The sequence below is a fragment of the Homarus americanus genome, unplaced genomic scaffold (assembly GCF_018991925.1).
Source record: "Homarus americanus isolate GMGI-L3 unplaced genomic scaffold, GMGI_Hamer_2.0 scaffold51354, whole genome shotgun sequence".
In the NCBI taxonomy this organism is placed as follows: Eukaryota; Metazoa; Arthropoda; class Malacostraca; order Decapoda; family Nephropidae; genus Homarus; species Homarus americanus.
Window position 1 is genome coordinate 525,001 of NW_024750910.1, and position 16,493 is coordinate 541,493.

The 16,493-nt window shown below is 37.0% G+C and overlaps 1 protein-coding gene across 1 annotated transcript in view; it reads right to left on the reverse strand.

The window, feature by feature from the left end:
- The window catches only part of LOC121854498 (nephrin-like), a 146,078-nt gene that overhangs the window by 10,469 nt on the left and 119,116 nt on the right, over positions 1-16,493 (reverse strand). Inside the window, exons 17-19 of the mRNA XM_042349179.1 lie at positions 16,127-16,271; positions 3,773-3,949; positions 1,756-1,886 (exon numbers count right to left, since the gene is read on the reverse strand). Coding sequence (XP_042205113.1) covers positions 1,756-1,886; positions 3,773-3,949; positions 16,127-16,271 — 453 coding nt within the window. The remainder of the gene's footprint in view (positions 1-1,755; positions 1,887-3,772; positions 3,950-16,126; positions 16,272-16,493) is intronic.

Consider the following 16,493-nt stretch of genomic DNA (forward strand, 5'->3'; position numbering starts at 1 on the left):
AACATATACATGAATCACTGACTCACAAGAACGACTGAATCATCGACTCACAAGAAAGACTGATTGAATTACTGACTCTCACAAAAACGACTGAATGAATCACTGACTCACAAGAACGACTGAATGAATCACTGACTCACAAGATTAAGTTAACGACTGAAATGAATCACTGGGTCACAGGAAGGACTTAACGAATCACTGACTCATAAGAATGAGTTAACGATTTGAATGAATCACTGACTCACAAGAACGAGCTAATGACCGATTCTCGCTTGGATTCTTTTCGAGTTCAATTTTTGTTTCACCTGTACATTAGGATTCAGCTAATTACCCCAAATTTGGACACCTGCTTTGATCCCAGCACCAGTCAGTGACGTGGTGATACCTGGCTCGCCTCTGGTCAAAGGCTGGGACTCTGATTAGCGTAAAACTGTCCTCAAATTACAGGATCATTTTGGAATGAGTTTGGCTATTTGCACGACTGGCTGTGATGGATTTAGCTATAAAAACGGTTGACTGGTTTTAGCGATACGCACTCAAGGCCTGGGTGGTTTTAGCGATGCACAAGGTTGACTAGGATGGATTTAGCTATGCGCACTGAAGGCCTGGGGGTAAATTCAGCTATACAGACAACTGGAATGAGCGATACGCCACATTGGCAGTAATAACTTCTCGTATAAACACGGTTAAATGCGATGCTTGTGCTATACACCACACTGGCTGGGTTGAACTCACCTACTGTATATAGACGGCACAAACAGGAAACTCACATCGGTGTTGTAAATTAACATGGCGGAAGTAAAAATATGATGCCAGGAGTACACAGTATAGCAAGGATTCGAACTCTGGGTATCGGAATCAAGCGACTTCATGTCATATATTCCCATTCCATAATTCCAATGAAAGGGGAAGTAATATGGAAGATATGGAGTTAAGCTTCACTCACAAATGGCGGAACAGATTTACTTAAGCTTCACTAGTAACCTACATTAGTTCCCGAGAGGTGGAGTGAAGCCAAACCCTCCCGAGTATCTAAGAGGGTCATAAATCATGACCATAAAGCCGCTGTGTGCTTGAGGCTGCTTTTAGGTGCGTGGAAAAGCTTGTTGTATTTATGTGTTATTGGCCCATGGCACTGTGCCTCGCTGGCTACCTGGTGAAGAGTGCCAGTGTCGAACTTAATTATTTAACATGGTAACCTAACTTAGGCTAACTTAGGTTAACGTAATTTAAGGAACTGATAAAAAAGTTAGCTTCTGATTATACTGGAGGATATTTTCTAGCAACTGAGGGATGTTTCTTCAGGTACGAACCTACGAAGTCAACGACATAGAATCATTTTCATTTTTTTGACACTAAGTCCAACTATTACTGCTAAATAATTATTAAACACAAGTGGAAAATTAATTAACACCGGATTCAAAATATCAGTACAGGTGTTGTTTCTTATATAATAATAATAATAATAATAATAATAATAATAATAATAATAATAATAATAATAATAAACAATTAATAATAATAATAATAATAATAATAAACAATCAATAATAATAATAATAATAATAATAATAATAATAATAATAATAATAATAAAAATAATAATAATACAAATAATAATTAATAATAAAAATATAATAAGAATAAAAAAAAAAATAATACTAATACAAACATAATAGATATAAAAATTAAACTCACAACAAACCGAAAAAAATTACCAAAATTTTAAGACAGGACGAGACCAGGGAGACTTACCTCGTGTGCGTAGCTCTCTCGAGACTTCTCTGAGATGGAGGACAAGGTCTCGCCAGTGACCGTACCAGTGTAGGAGGACGGGGCGTACATCTCTATGGTGGTACTCTTACTGGAGCCTTTGTCTGAGGACGCTGTTGAGAGATGGAGAGATAGGTAGAGTTAGAGCCATTTCTGAGAGAGACAGACTTATATACAAAAGGATAAGAGTAAAAATATGACACACACACACACACACACACACACACACACACACACACACACCAATAACAAACTTCCATACATATATACACCCACAACACGCCAACATACACCCACATACACCTAACCCACCCACAATCTAGTTCACACCACCACCAGTTACTCAGTTACGTCACCTGCGCTAAAAGAACCAGCTAATTACAGGTACCAATACGGTCATATAGCGCACAGCATCGTTAATATAGGAGTTAATGATTTAGTGTTTCATAATATGTCTATCTATTTATCTATCTATCTATCTAGCTATCCATCTGTCTGTCTGTCTGTCTGTCTGTCTGTCTGTCTACTATCCTATGCATTTACCTATCTAAATATCCCTAATCATATTTGTGTGTGTGTGTGTGTGTGTGTGTGTGTGTGTGTGTGTGTGTGTGTGTGTGTGTGTGTGTGTGTGTGTGTGTGTGTGTGTGTGTGTGTGTGTGTGTGTGTGTGTGTGTGTGTGTGTGTGTTTACGCTGGTATGATCACTTATCTAACATTATCACAAAAGATAGTTATCATGTAATCAAGCTTCACGGCTAATCATTTGAAATATGTAGCTTATCTGTTTCCATCCATCCATCTATCCATCTGATAATGTATCTATATAGCCTTCTATTTATCCCTCTTTATATATCTATCCATTTATTCATCCATCCATCTATCTATCCACTCATCCATCCATCCATATATGTGTCTATCCAATTTCCATATTTGGATAGACAGATCATGTAAATATTTGTATGCATAAAGAGGACAACTATGTACAACTATCCTTCATCCTTGAGAGAGAGAGCAAATTGGAGGGTAAATATATACATTAGATGTGCAAATGTAATATCCAGAGAATAGGACAAAGTGGAGACAAAGTTTGTGCCATAACTGTACACGTGTGTCAAAACTTCTGAATATTAAATGACTCAGCATACACACACACACACACACACACACACACACACACACACACTCAATAACACGTAAAATAACAAATATATTGATAGCTACATCAGCATAACCAGAGTATATCATCAACTCATGGTGCTGCTATGAAAATTTACCATTGAACAAACACATACACTGACAGCTACCGGAGCAGCGTCAGGGATCATGGAATAATGATAGCTTTTACAATGGAATATGCTCCCATACTGGTAACTACCATAGATTAGAAATATAATTATTATTTCATGGTACAGAGTTAAAGATTACCATATTTTACATCTACAACAGCATAGTCAGGATACCATAATTTTACGGCACAATGGTAGAGCACACCATCACCTTGGAAGAGTTAGAGCACCATAGTGTAAGGGGGGTGAAGAGTGTAAGCCGAGCATTACCATAGCAGAAGCATAGCACCATAATACAGGAGATACAATATGTACCCACAGCCATGAAATTATGAGAATATAACAAGCCAGTGTAAAAGACTGCCATAAATCCTCTTCGGCACTACCATGACGCTGAGCCATTTTCAGAGATTGTCACTACCACAAAACAACAACCGTGAGAACACGATCATTGTAACTACCATCACAAAGTCATCCCATCACCGTACTTATCAGAGAATTTCTTAACTACCATAGAGAGACAAGCATTGTAAGCACCATCACCATGAAGCTACTGCAACCATAACTTTATGGTGCCACGGTGGCCATCAAAGCCATCAAGAATTCCACCATAAAACTACTGCCCACTATTAGCACCATCACCACCATAACTACCACCACCACCACCACCACTACTATATGATCAGCGCTACCACGGGGGGTGCGCCTTACCCTGGCTCCCCTGACGACGGCGACGACGATGTAGGACACAGGCGACGAGGATGACGTTGATCACCACCAGGAGGCCGCCCACGGTGGACACGGAGAGGGTCACCACCCGTGGCAGGTCGGCCTTGTCTGCCAGGACGCGCGAGATGACCCGCTCTACCTCAGTCAGGGGCGGCGAACCTATACACATATATACACTGCCTTGAGACCTTGTCGAATCATACGGAAACGGGGCGCTCAAACTCGGCCCTTTCCCCGCTCCTCCGCATGCGGTTTTCATAGAGAAAGGAAGCTCAAACTTAGCCCCCTTCTCCCTCATCCGCATGCGGTTACCCTGTAGAAGGGGCTCAAGATCACGTGGTCATAACCGCCCTATAACCTTGGACCTGAAGAAGGAGGAGGCACTCACAGTAAGCCCCCTCCCTCCCTCCCCGCTCGTCCATATGCGGGCACTACTAACCTGTCAGTCGCTTACGAGCCCGACGCCTGATGAAGCAAGCGACGAGGGCGACGTTGAGGACGAGGAGCGCCGCCCCTACCAGCGTGATGATGACGACGATGAGGCCGGACACTCGGGAACCCGGAGCTACTGTAGGGGGCGTGTCTGTGGGCGGGGCCGTACCTAGGGAAGGAACCTGTTAGTACACTACACCATCACCACTACTGCACCATCACCACTACTTCACCATCACCACTACTTAACCATCACCACTACTTTGTATGGCTCTGTCACCACTACTGCACCGTCACCACTACTTTATATAGCTCTGTCACCACTACTACACCATCACCACTACTTTATATAGTTCTGTCACCACTACTGCACCGTCACCACTACTTTATATAGCTCTGTCACCACTACTGCACCATCACCACTACTTTATATAGCTCTGTCACCACTACTACACCATCACCACTACTTTATATAGTTCTGTCACCACTACTTCACCATCACCACTACTTTATATAGTTCTGTCACCACTACTGCACCGTCACCACTACTTTATATAGCTCTGTCACCACTACTGCACCATCACCACTACTTTATATAGCTCTGTCACCACTACTACACCATCACCACTACTTTACATATAGCTCTGTTGCGCACCATCACCACTACTTTATATAGCTCTGTCACCACTGCTGCACCATCACCACTACTTTATATAGCTCTGTCACCACTCTGCACCATCACCACTACTTTATATAGCTCTGTCACCACTACTGCACCATCACCTACCTTTATAGCTCTGTCACACATAGCTCTGTCACCTGTCACCACTACTTATATAGCTCTGTCACCACTACTGCACCATCACCACTACTTTATATAGCTCTGTCACCACTACTGCACCATCACCACTACTTTATATAGCTCTGTCACCACTACTGCACCATCACCACTACTTTATATAGCTCTGTCACCACTACTGCACCATCACCACTACTTTATATAGCTCTGTCACCACTACTGCACCATCACCACTACTTTATATAGCTCTGTCACCAGTACTGCACCATCACCACTACTTTATATAGCTCTGTCACTACTACTGCACCATCACCACTACTTTATATAGCTCTGTCACCACTACTGCACCATCACCACTACTTTATATAGCTCTGTCACCACTGCTGCACCATCACCACTACTTTATATAGCTCTGTCACCACTACTGCACCATCACCACTACTTTATATTTCACTATCAATACCGTCACCATTACTTTACATATCAATAATCACCATTACATTATAACGCAAGTCACAATTAAGACACTACCACTACTATTACTACTACATGCATGCAACACCATCACCACTACTGAATATGACACACACACACACACAGACACACACCATACCACACCATCACCCTCACACATACATCATCACGCACCATCAATAGACATAATAAAAGCACAAAATACTTTTCCCAAAACAAACAAAAAGAGTAAAGGTGTCAACAAAAGGGAGGAAAACAAATAGGCAGACAATAATAGAAAAAAAAGCGCGGGAAATTTTAACATGAGCGAGGTTAAAAATAGCCAAATGTTTTCACGCTGGATCAAACAGAAGTAAAAAAAACAAAAACATACCGGCCTAATATACTTTGGCGTCGTCTATAATTCCTGAGCTAATTTGGGCATAAATACACTAGGCTGAATCATAACAAACCCTCCCCCTCCCCCGCCACCTCCCCCGACATTAACGAGACCTTTAGAAATTAATGTTCAAATAGAGTTCGTATATTTCTTTTCTCACTTACACTGTGTATGGAACTAGTTTGTAATGATGTGTATGATTCTTTGTTTTTTTTTGTCGTTCATCCACAGTACAAAATAACAATGAATACAATCCGTATCATAATTCTGACTTGCACTATAACTATGAATTTCTAATCTAGTGAGAAAAAAACCTGGATTATGTTTTCATTGTAAAATTCTAATCATAAAAGTGGCTCATATTTTAACGGGGAAACTTTAATCAGCGTGCATAAAAAAATTAGTTTACATATTCACAGCAATACAATATAGCTGGTGTATGTTCTCTCGCCAGAAGCGTTCGTGTAAGACTGGATTCTATTTTTCCAGTAAAAACGTCGAATATGGAATTAGAAAAGAGGGAATGTTTGGCAATTAAAAAAATATAGAAAGGGAAAAATAGTTAATGTTTACTTGAAATATAGAACGTTATTTTTAGTTTTTCATTTATTGAATTGGAAAATATATAAGGCTAGCTGGAAAAAATAGAAATGGGGAGAAAAATGGGTGATCTTAACCCTTTGTAGGTCAGGGGTTTCTCTCATGTGAATAAAAAAATCATTAGGGGGAGACATCGAGCGCTTCACTAAATGGATAAAGAAATATAACCTTAACCAGTCCATAGTGTAGAAGAATACCGAGAAAGCTAAATATTTACACTGCGGTAATGACAGTAGACCACAGAGCATAGAAAACTACAGAAACTAAACAAAACAAAAACATATTATTAACAATAAACACAGCGTCCAGAATTACAAAAAAAAAACAATTAAATTAACCAAAACACGATACTAACATTAAACACTGCGTCAAAAAAAAGAAAAAACACAAAAACACTAACAAACCAAAGAAATATATGATCAGTATCTCTTAATTCTAAATTATATGTGACTAGTATAATCCTAACCTATAATATACGCGCTTTAAAGACCTATACTATATACAAGTGGTTGAAGCTCAGTAATACATTATAGACTCAGCATCAATTATATATAAGGATACTAACAATAGTTATATAATTTGAAGGATTAGTTGACGTAAGGAAGTGAACACTGACTGGCTGTAGAGCAATATGCCTGGTTTGGTTAGGATAGGTTGGCTGTTGTGGTCGGGATAATGGCGCCAAAACACGAATATTTTTCACATAACACGCGTATTTTACATAACCATTACCGTAAATTAAAAAAAAGCATATATATATATATATATAAATAGATATATATATATATATATATATATATATATATATATATATATATATATATATATATATATATATATATATATATATATATATATATATATATATATATATATATAAAATAAAAATTCCTTGTTATATTTTTTTGGGGGGGAGGGGATATTTTTTCTGCAATGACGTAATTAATGATTGATAAAATAAATAAAAGGTATCAGAGGGTATTATTTTTTTAGTGTTTTAACAGTAATATTTTTGTAAAGACATAATTAATAAAATATATAATAATGAGTTTTTAGTATAATAATATAATCTCAAATAAATTAATTTCAGATCATATTCTATTTTTCTGGTGTAAATAAATAATAATCACAAACGCAAATACACAGCCACTTTACGTGTTTCAATTATATATATTTTTAATTACTCTTGAAAGAAAGAAAAATAGATTAAATTCTAAGTGTCTCAATAGCACAAATAACTAACTGTACTGTATTGACTTATCTAGTACAGGTCAACAATTCAAGTCCTTAGTTATTGAAGCGCAGTAATACATTTGTAACCTCAACATATAAGAGGCATTATTGTGTGTTTCGATGCTCATTTATTTTTAAAGCCAGTTTGTGTGAGATTGTTTTGGCTTTGTTAAATCGCAGGCTGTAGGTGTGGGGAAAAAAATCTCTCATATTGCCTAGTTAAGCAGAAATAGAATAGAAGAATAACAATAAAGAAAAAAGATGGAAGAAATACGTAAATACGAAATAAATAAATGGTAATGTAAAGAAAAGGTGAATAAAAAATAGTCAGCAAGGAGAAAAGAAATGAAAAAAAAATTGCCATAAATAAATAGAAAAATAAAGTAAATAAAGAAATATATATTAAAATAAGCTTATTATTTTAGTTGAGTTCATCGTAAAATTCCTCCTTGTTTAAATTTAATTTTTATCCCTTTATGTATGTATGAATGTGTATGTATGTATGTATGTATGTATGTATGTATGCATGTATATATTCCTTTCACTCTTCTCTATAAATATATACATTTAGGTACTTAACGCATCTATCTATCTATCTATATCTATCTATCTATCTATCTATCAACCATCTATCTCTACTCTCCGGTACAATTTAAACTACGTAATTTGCATCCACAATACATTTACAATTCAGATCACTTTCCCGTGTTAATATTTTTTCTGTGTGATTCTCGCGGCCGCTTCACCAGACAGTTCACCCGGGAGTAAAAAAAAAACCCGCTTCAGTGTCACGAGGAAACACCCCCTCACCTGAAGGCCTGACTAGATTAACATATTTGTTTGACGAGAGAGAGAGAGAGAGAGAGAGAGAGAGATCACCACAATCACTTTCAACACTATCATCATCATCACCACAATCTCCTTCATAACCAAACCATTACCACTACCACCCGTATCACTACCACTATCACCACAATTTCCTTCATAACCTAACCATTACCACTACCACCCGTATCACTACCACTATTACCACAATCTCCTTCATAACCAAACCATTACCACTACCACCCGTATCACTACCACTATCACCACAATCTCCTTCATAACCTAACCATTACCACTACCACCCGTATCACTACCACTATCACCACAATCTCCTTCATAACCTAACCATTACCACTACCACCCGTATCACTACCACTATCACCACAATCTCCTTCATAACCTAACCATTACCACTACCACCGTATCCACTACCTACATCACCCACAATCTCCTTCATAACCTAACCATTACCACTACCACCCGTATCCACTACCACTATCACCACAATCTCATTCATAACCAAACCATTACCACTACCACCCGTATCACTACCACTATCACCACAATCTCCTTCACCAACCAAACCATTACCACTACCACCGTATATCCACTACCACCCATACTTTAATCTCCTTCATAACCTAACCATTACCACTACCACCGTATCACTACCACTATCACCACAATCCTCTTCATAACCAAACCATTACCACTACCGCCGTATCACTACCACTATCTTACAATCTCCTTCATAACCAAACCATTACCACTACCACCCGTATCACTACCACTATTACCACAATCTCCTTCATAACCAAACCATTACCACTACCACCCGTATCACTACCACTATCACCACAATCTCCTTCATAACCTAACCATTACCACTACCACCCGTATCACTACCACTATCACCACGATCTCCTTCATAACCTAACCATTACCACTACCACCCGTATCACTACCACTATCACCACAATTTCCTCCCTAAACACCATTTCCAGCCCAACAATAAAACCGAAAGCAATAAACATACAATTTCCCTCGAAAACAACTGCTGCTTTTAACATCGGAATTCCTACATCACATCGGCAAGAATTTGACGTTAGAGAGAAGTTTTTTGGGATGGGGGGGTGTTGGGGGGGTGTTGGGGGGGTGTTGGTGTTGGTGTTAGGGGGGGGTTGAGTACACTTTGTTGTCGCCGCGGAGGGGTAGGTAGTATTAGAGATCAGGAAATTAAACATTGCACTGGGAATCTCTCTTGGGAAATTGACCGTATGTTATGTCATGGATAAATAACTACAAGGGTTAAGAATGGTGAAAAGCACACACACACACACACACACACACACACACACACACACACACACACACACACACACACACACACACACACACACACACACACACACACACACACACACACACACACACACACACACACACACACACACACACACACATAAGTTGGTTAGTTGAGAGTGTAAACAGAAAGGTTATTTTGACACGTGTGAGAGAAATTCCCAGCCGTGTTGTTTACTTGGTCGTTGATCGTCTTTTGTTTGATCTGTAATTCATCTTTCTTGTTTGGTCATGCGCTTTATCACTGTTTGCTTACTCCTCGTGTTTTGTTTACACTGTTAATTCCTCTCTGTTATTTCGTCATGCTATTTATTCAACGTTTATATTTGCATAGTCATTTTGTAGTTTTTTCTTTTCACCTATAATTTAACTCTATTGTTTATTTATGTACTTTACAGCTTTTGTTTGTACTGACACAACTACGTCCACTGGGTAAATCGATACAGAATGTGGGAATTCAAAAGGCAAACCGTAATTATAGCTTGACATGGAAATTCGTCACCTTTGTTTAGTTTGGGATATTTCGTTTTATTTGTTAGGCTTGAAATTCGTGGCAGCTATTTAGTCGCGTTGTTCATAATACATAATATTACTACGTTCGTTCATGGATATGTAAAAATTATTGATGTAAAAAGTTAGTTTCTCTAAGTTACCGAGTGAATAATGGTTAAAGATAAATATTGTCAGCTGTAAGCACGTGGTTATATTATGACAACAACAACAACAACAACAGCAGCAACATGAACAACAAGAACAACAACAACAATAATAATAATAATAATAATAATAATAATAATAAAAATAATAATAATAATAATAATAATAATAATAATAATAAAAATAACAGGGAAAATAAGAATAACTACAATAATAACAAGAACAAAAACACCAAGAAGCACAACAACATTTTCTAGCTGAGTCAAAGAGGTTTATTATGTCTTGTTAATTTTTGCAAAAGTTATCGTTTGTTGTGAGCGAAAATATAAGCTTTAGTGAACGATGCTTAAAGACCCCAGGCAGGCAGTTGACGCCCTACAGTAAACAGTTACAACAATTCCTCTAAATAAAATCAACAACTCTCTCTCTCTCTCAGTATCGTTGTAGAATTAATGTGTTTTAATTCTATTGTTTATTCTCGGGACAAAAATAGCAATTTCCCCTTGACTATAATCCACTGGGGGGTATTTTCCGCTGTTTCCTCTAGTCATCACCATCTACACCAAAGATGCGTTAACAATTGCATTAAAAAAAATAAGTTAGTCACCAAGATAAAAAAAAAAAAATCGTAAAGAAAATATTAAAATTAATAAATATGTGAGAGATTACTATAGAGAATGAAAAATATTAAATTAGTTCATATGGTTAGCTTACAATATTTCTTCGGTATAAAAAAATCATTAAATTATTCCGAAATGGTAGACTTAAAAAAATAAACTCATTGCCCAGTTTTACATCAGGATCAAAGCAGTATTTCAAGCGCAAATAGACAAAAAAATATATATAGTTGGAATTTATTGTAGAGAGATTTAAAAAGCTCCCCCCAAAAATGGACACTGTTTTATTAATCTGGCTACAGCTGGCAACTCCCTCACCCTCCCACCCTACCTCCCTCCCCCTAAGACAATAAATCCCCCTAACACCCTCCCCTCTAACACCCCCCTAACACTAACACTCCCCTAACACCCTCCCCTTATGCCAGCCAAAACACTGAAAATGTCTCCTAATTCCTTTGTTATTCAATTTTCTCTTATTTACATTTTCCTTATGATTTATTTACTTTTTAATTATTTTTTCATATCTATTGGCTTATTACCTCAGTAAAGAGACTAAGTGTACAGGTGAGAGAGAGAGAGAGAGAGGGAGAGGGAGAGGGAGAGAGAGAGAGAGAGAGGGAGAGAGAGAGAGAGAGACCTTTCTGAAAAAAAGTTCTACTGTAAATTGAAACAACAGTAACTTAATGTGTTTGAGAACTCTTGATAAAATATAATGATGCCATGGCTGAAAAAATACAAAAGTCACATCTAATTAAAAATATATATCAAACGAGTCAACGTATTATACATTTAGTTAATATTTTGAGGATATTATCAATGGTTAAGCGTAAATTGATGATTAAAAACACTAATATACCCTAACCTACAACACGACCCTGAAGTAAGATGCCAGATAGTACTAAAACTGTCCAGGTTATTTTGAACTTAACATAAACATTTTCTCTATTTCTTCCTCACTCTGTCTCTCACTCTCTATCTCTCTCAGCGGGCTAGTGTAAGTCGGATATATCACTCTTGCTCTGACATGTTCCCAAGAGGAAGTACACGCGTTCACATATTCAAGCGTACATACAATAAGTAAATATGTGCCATGCTTATATGTGCGTTTAGTTGAGTGTTTTCTTCGTATTTTTCTTTCTCTAACTTTCCATCGTATTCGTATTAGATTTTCTATCGTGAAAGATTTTACAAGTTTTCAAATTTTCAGAAATGTGTCTATGTAAGGTGACCAGATCCTATAGAGTTGACTTAGTATACTTGATCATATATGTCAGAATAATGATATATCATTATACTATTACCAATCTACCAGTACTATCATTATACTATTACCAATCTACCAGTACTATCATTATACTATTACCAATCTACCAGTAGTATCATTATCTCACTATTACAACTCTTATAACGCTTCTGTAACAACAACATCATTATACCGTCTTGTTATTAAGCTGTCACTCATACACGGACACATGTACACACACACGGACACACACGGACACTTACACCTACATGGCGTCCCCTCTCAGATATCTGTTAGCATTACCAAGCTTTCCCCAAGGAAATGAAAACATCAATTTCATCTTGGCGTTAAAATACGACTTTAAAGGATTCAAGTCCACACGGCACCAAGAACACCAACACCCGTAAGGTCCTGATTGCTATCCTTTCGTGTAAGTAAACTGCTTTATAACGCCAGAGCACATAGCACTCTCTTGCCCCCGGGTCGCTCATCTCCCGGCTTCAGAGAGGATCGGACACAATTGGTTCTTATTGCCGCTATTAAGAGTTGATTTATCGATCTTATGTCGTCGAGGACAAGTTTTTTCTTAGACATTTATGACTGAAAGTTAGAGCTTGCTGGGGTCAAGTTTTTTCTTAAATAATTAAATCTTTCTATAATCGTTAAAACCGGAAATTTACCTGCGATGTTGAGTTGTTAAATAGTTATGCTCGTAAATATTGCTATAAATATGGCCAACTGAACCAAAAGAGGAACAATTGGAAATATAAGTGTTTCTAGAGTGACTTCTACGACCCATACATGACACAAGTAAATAAAAAAAAAAATATTACCAAAGTTAAATGAAACAAAGTGAAAGACAGACATGTATATGATAATCCCTCACACAGATTCCGACATTCCATAAAAATACCGAGAGTTAAAAGAAACAAGAATTGTGATAATTTTCATGAAATAAAAAAATCTTTGTATTGCGGGGAAAAAGCGAATATTTGATCCATGTGAAAAAAATAAACATGAAATTCTTCAATATAGGAAATACTGAACGAAATTGAAGCCGAAATAGATAAATGTTTTTTTTTATTAAACAGAAATGTTATCATCGCTAAATGTAAATATAAAGGGATGGGAACACGAGACACTGACTGAAGTTCTTACAAATCATTCGCTGATCCAATTGACAGGGAGAGAGATGATACAGACACACACACACACACACACACACACACACACACACACACACACACACACACACACACACACGCCCCTCATAACACCATCTGTGAGGGAATTACTACACCACGTCAGGTCCCTCCTAACACCATCTGGGAGAGAGTTACTACACTACGTGTTTGCTGTTCAACACCTACATTAATCTGTATGTTCACTGTATGTTCCTTTACCTTTCTCTAATGAAGGCTTGTGTTAAACCACCAATGTATGTAATATTGTAATAAGCCATTTATGTCCAATGTATATTTTCAGCCTTCAGGCTGCAGAACTTTTTCAATAAACCGTTAATATATATATATATATATATATATACACACACACACACACACACACACACACACACACACACACACACACACACACACACATTCCATATATTTGGCCACATTACTACTACTACAACATCTAACATTATACATAACAGAATACTGACATACACTTGTGTGGTGATTGTCTTGAAAATTGGCACTCATATTATTGCTGCTGCCCCCCTGGCCTCCCACCCCCAGCCTCCCCCAGCCACCTCCCACCCCCAGCCTCCACCAGCCACCCCGGCCTCTCTCAATTTATGTTTGCGCTGTAGAACTTGACGTACAGTGTTGAAACTAGTCACAACGATGCTCTCATACACAAACATGTCACTATTGTTTTCCATAGACAAAGAGAGAGAGCAGTCAGTCTGTTCCTGTGTTTATATAATGGCTTTACAATTTGTGTTGTATGTGTGTTTGTGTCTGTGTGTGTGTGTGTGTCTTCATGTATGTTTGTATACAATATCTCCATGTACATGCATGTATGACTATAAATATATGTATGTACAAGTGTGTAAATGTATGTGTATACTTTGTCCATATTGCATGTATTCCTGTACGTAATCTTTCAAGTATCAATGTATGCATGCATGTATATGTATACAGTCCATTTCTATATGTATCTATATGCATTTATATGTATACATGTAACTTTGTTTTTGAATGCATAGGTATGGATGTGTATGTACGTGTTTACATGTGTGTATAAGAGGTGTGTGTGTCTTTGGGTGTACCGTATATAGTAGTGAGTTACCCTTCTGTGTCCTCCATGTTGTTTCCTTTGTGAAAGAAATGATTAGTGTCCTAACGAGAGGCTGGCTACAGGTAGGCTACAGGTACAGGTACACGTATAGTTACAAACGGGTCATACACAACACAGGTAGTTACAGATAATACAGGTAGACCAATTCTCGTGTTACAGGTAAAACTTCAGTAATAAGCCATAGAAAAATAGCACACAAAATCCTCTTTGTCTGACCTTGTTTAAAAGAACAAGCGAAATAAACCAATTAAAACCTCAATTAGAAGGAATTATTAACATGCAATCCTGTTTTTCCGTTAATTGAATCATAAAACATAAATTCATTTACAGCAAGTTATATATATATATATATATATATATATATATATATATATATATATATATATATATATATATATATATATATATAATATATATATATATATATATATATATATATATATATATATATATATATATATATATATATATATATATATATATATATATATATATATATATATATATATATATATATAAAGTTTCAACTGAAAATGTCACATCAATATTCTTAATCAACTTGCCAGTTCATATCAACAACTTTCATAAATAATTGAATCATTTATGTCTTATAATATATCACAAATTTATTACACTCGTAAAATAAATCATCTTCATTATCAATAAATTTCATCGGTGCCAGAAATTCGTTCGGTATTCCCCAAACTCAGCTTGAGTGGAACTCGACAAAGACGTTGCTCAAGTCAGTGTGATCTTGAGTGTGATTGGTTGTCGCTGCCTGAATTAGTTCTCTGATTGGCTATTAAAGTCTGGCCTCTCTCAAGTGGAGTTTCTGAATACTCGAACCTTCAGGCGAGGATCAAACGATAGGAAAAAATAGATAATCGTTTATTCTAACAGATTACTTTTGGTGGCTGGCAAGATGGCGAATATTAACCGCATTTAAAGATACAAATTATAGACATATATCATCTCTATATGTTACCATAATATAAGAAAAATATATCCCTTTAACATATATTAAGATAAGTGAATAATTTACTTTCTTACTTGTAGTGAAAGAAAGAAAAATAAAATCTAAAAAAAAAAACTTACAAAATAACAAAAAATAAATCTTTAAAACTAAGATAACAACTAACAAAATATAGCAAAAACCCCATAGACAGATACGATAACAAATACGTTATCTTACTCTTCAATAAGACTATAGTTAATACCCTTATACCTTAACACATAAGATTAATATTAAAATCATTGCAAACATTAATAAACATCTAATTAACAAAACATTAATAAAACAAAATACCAATAAATACGTTAGGACAGCAGTAAACAATAGAAAACAACAAGACAAAACAATAAACAATAAAAAACAACAAAAGTCAAAACAGTAGTAGATGAGACTCACTTGAGGTTGTGGCTTTGACCTCGTCCTTAGTGAAGTCTGACTGGCCCTTGTTGTTGAAGGCGAGAACATTGAAGGAGTAGCTGGTTCCTAGGGAGAGGCCAGTCACGGTGAAGGTTGTTACGTTGGCTGGGTACACGTCTGTATACTGTGGGGGAGGAGGTAGTGGTGAGTGGTGGTGAGTGGTGGTGAGTATAGGTGGTGGTGAGGGTAGAGTATAGGGGTGGTGGTGGAGTGGTGGGTGGAGTGTGTGGTGGTGAGGGTAAAGTATAGGTGGTGGTGGGAGTGGTGGTGAGTATAGGTGTGGGTGAGTGGTGGTGAGTATAGGGTGGTGGTGGAGTGGTAAAGTGAAGAGGTGGTGGTGGAGGGT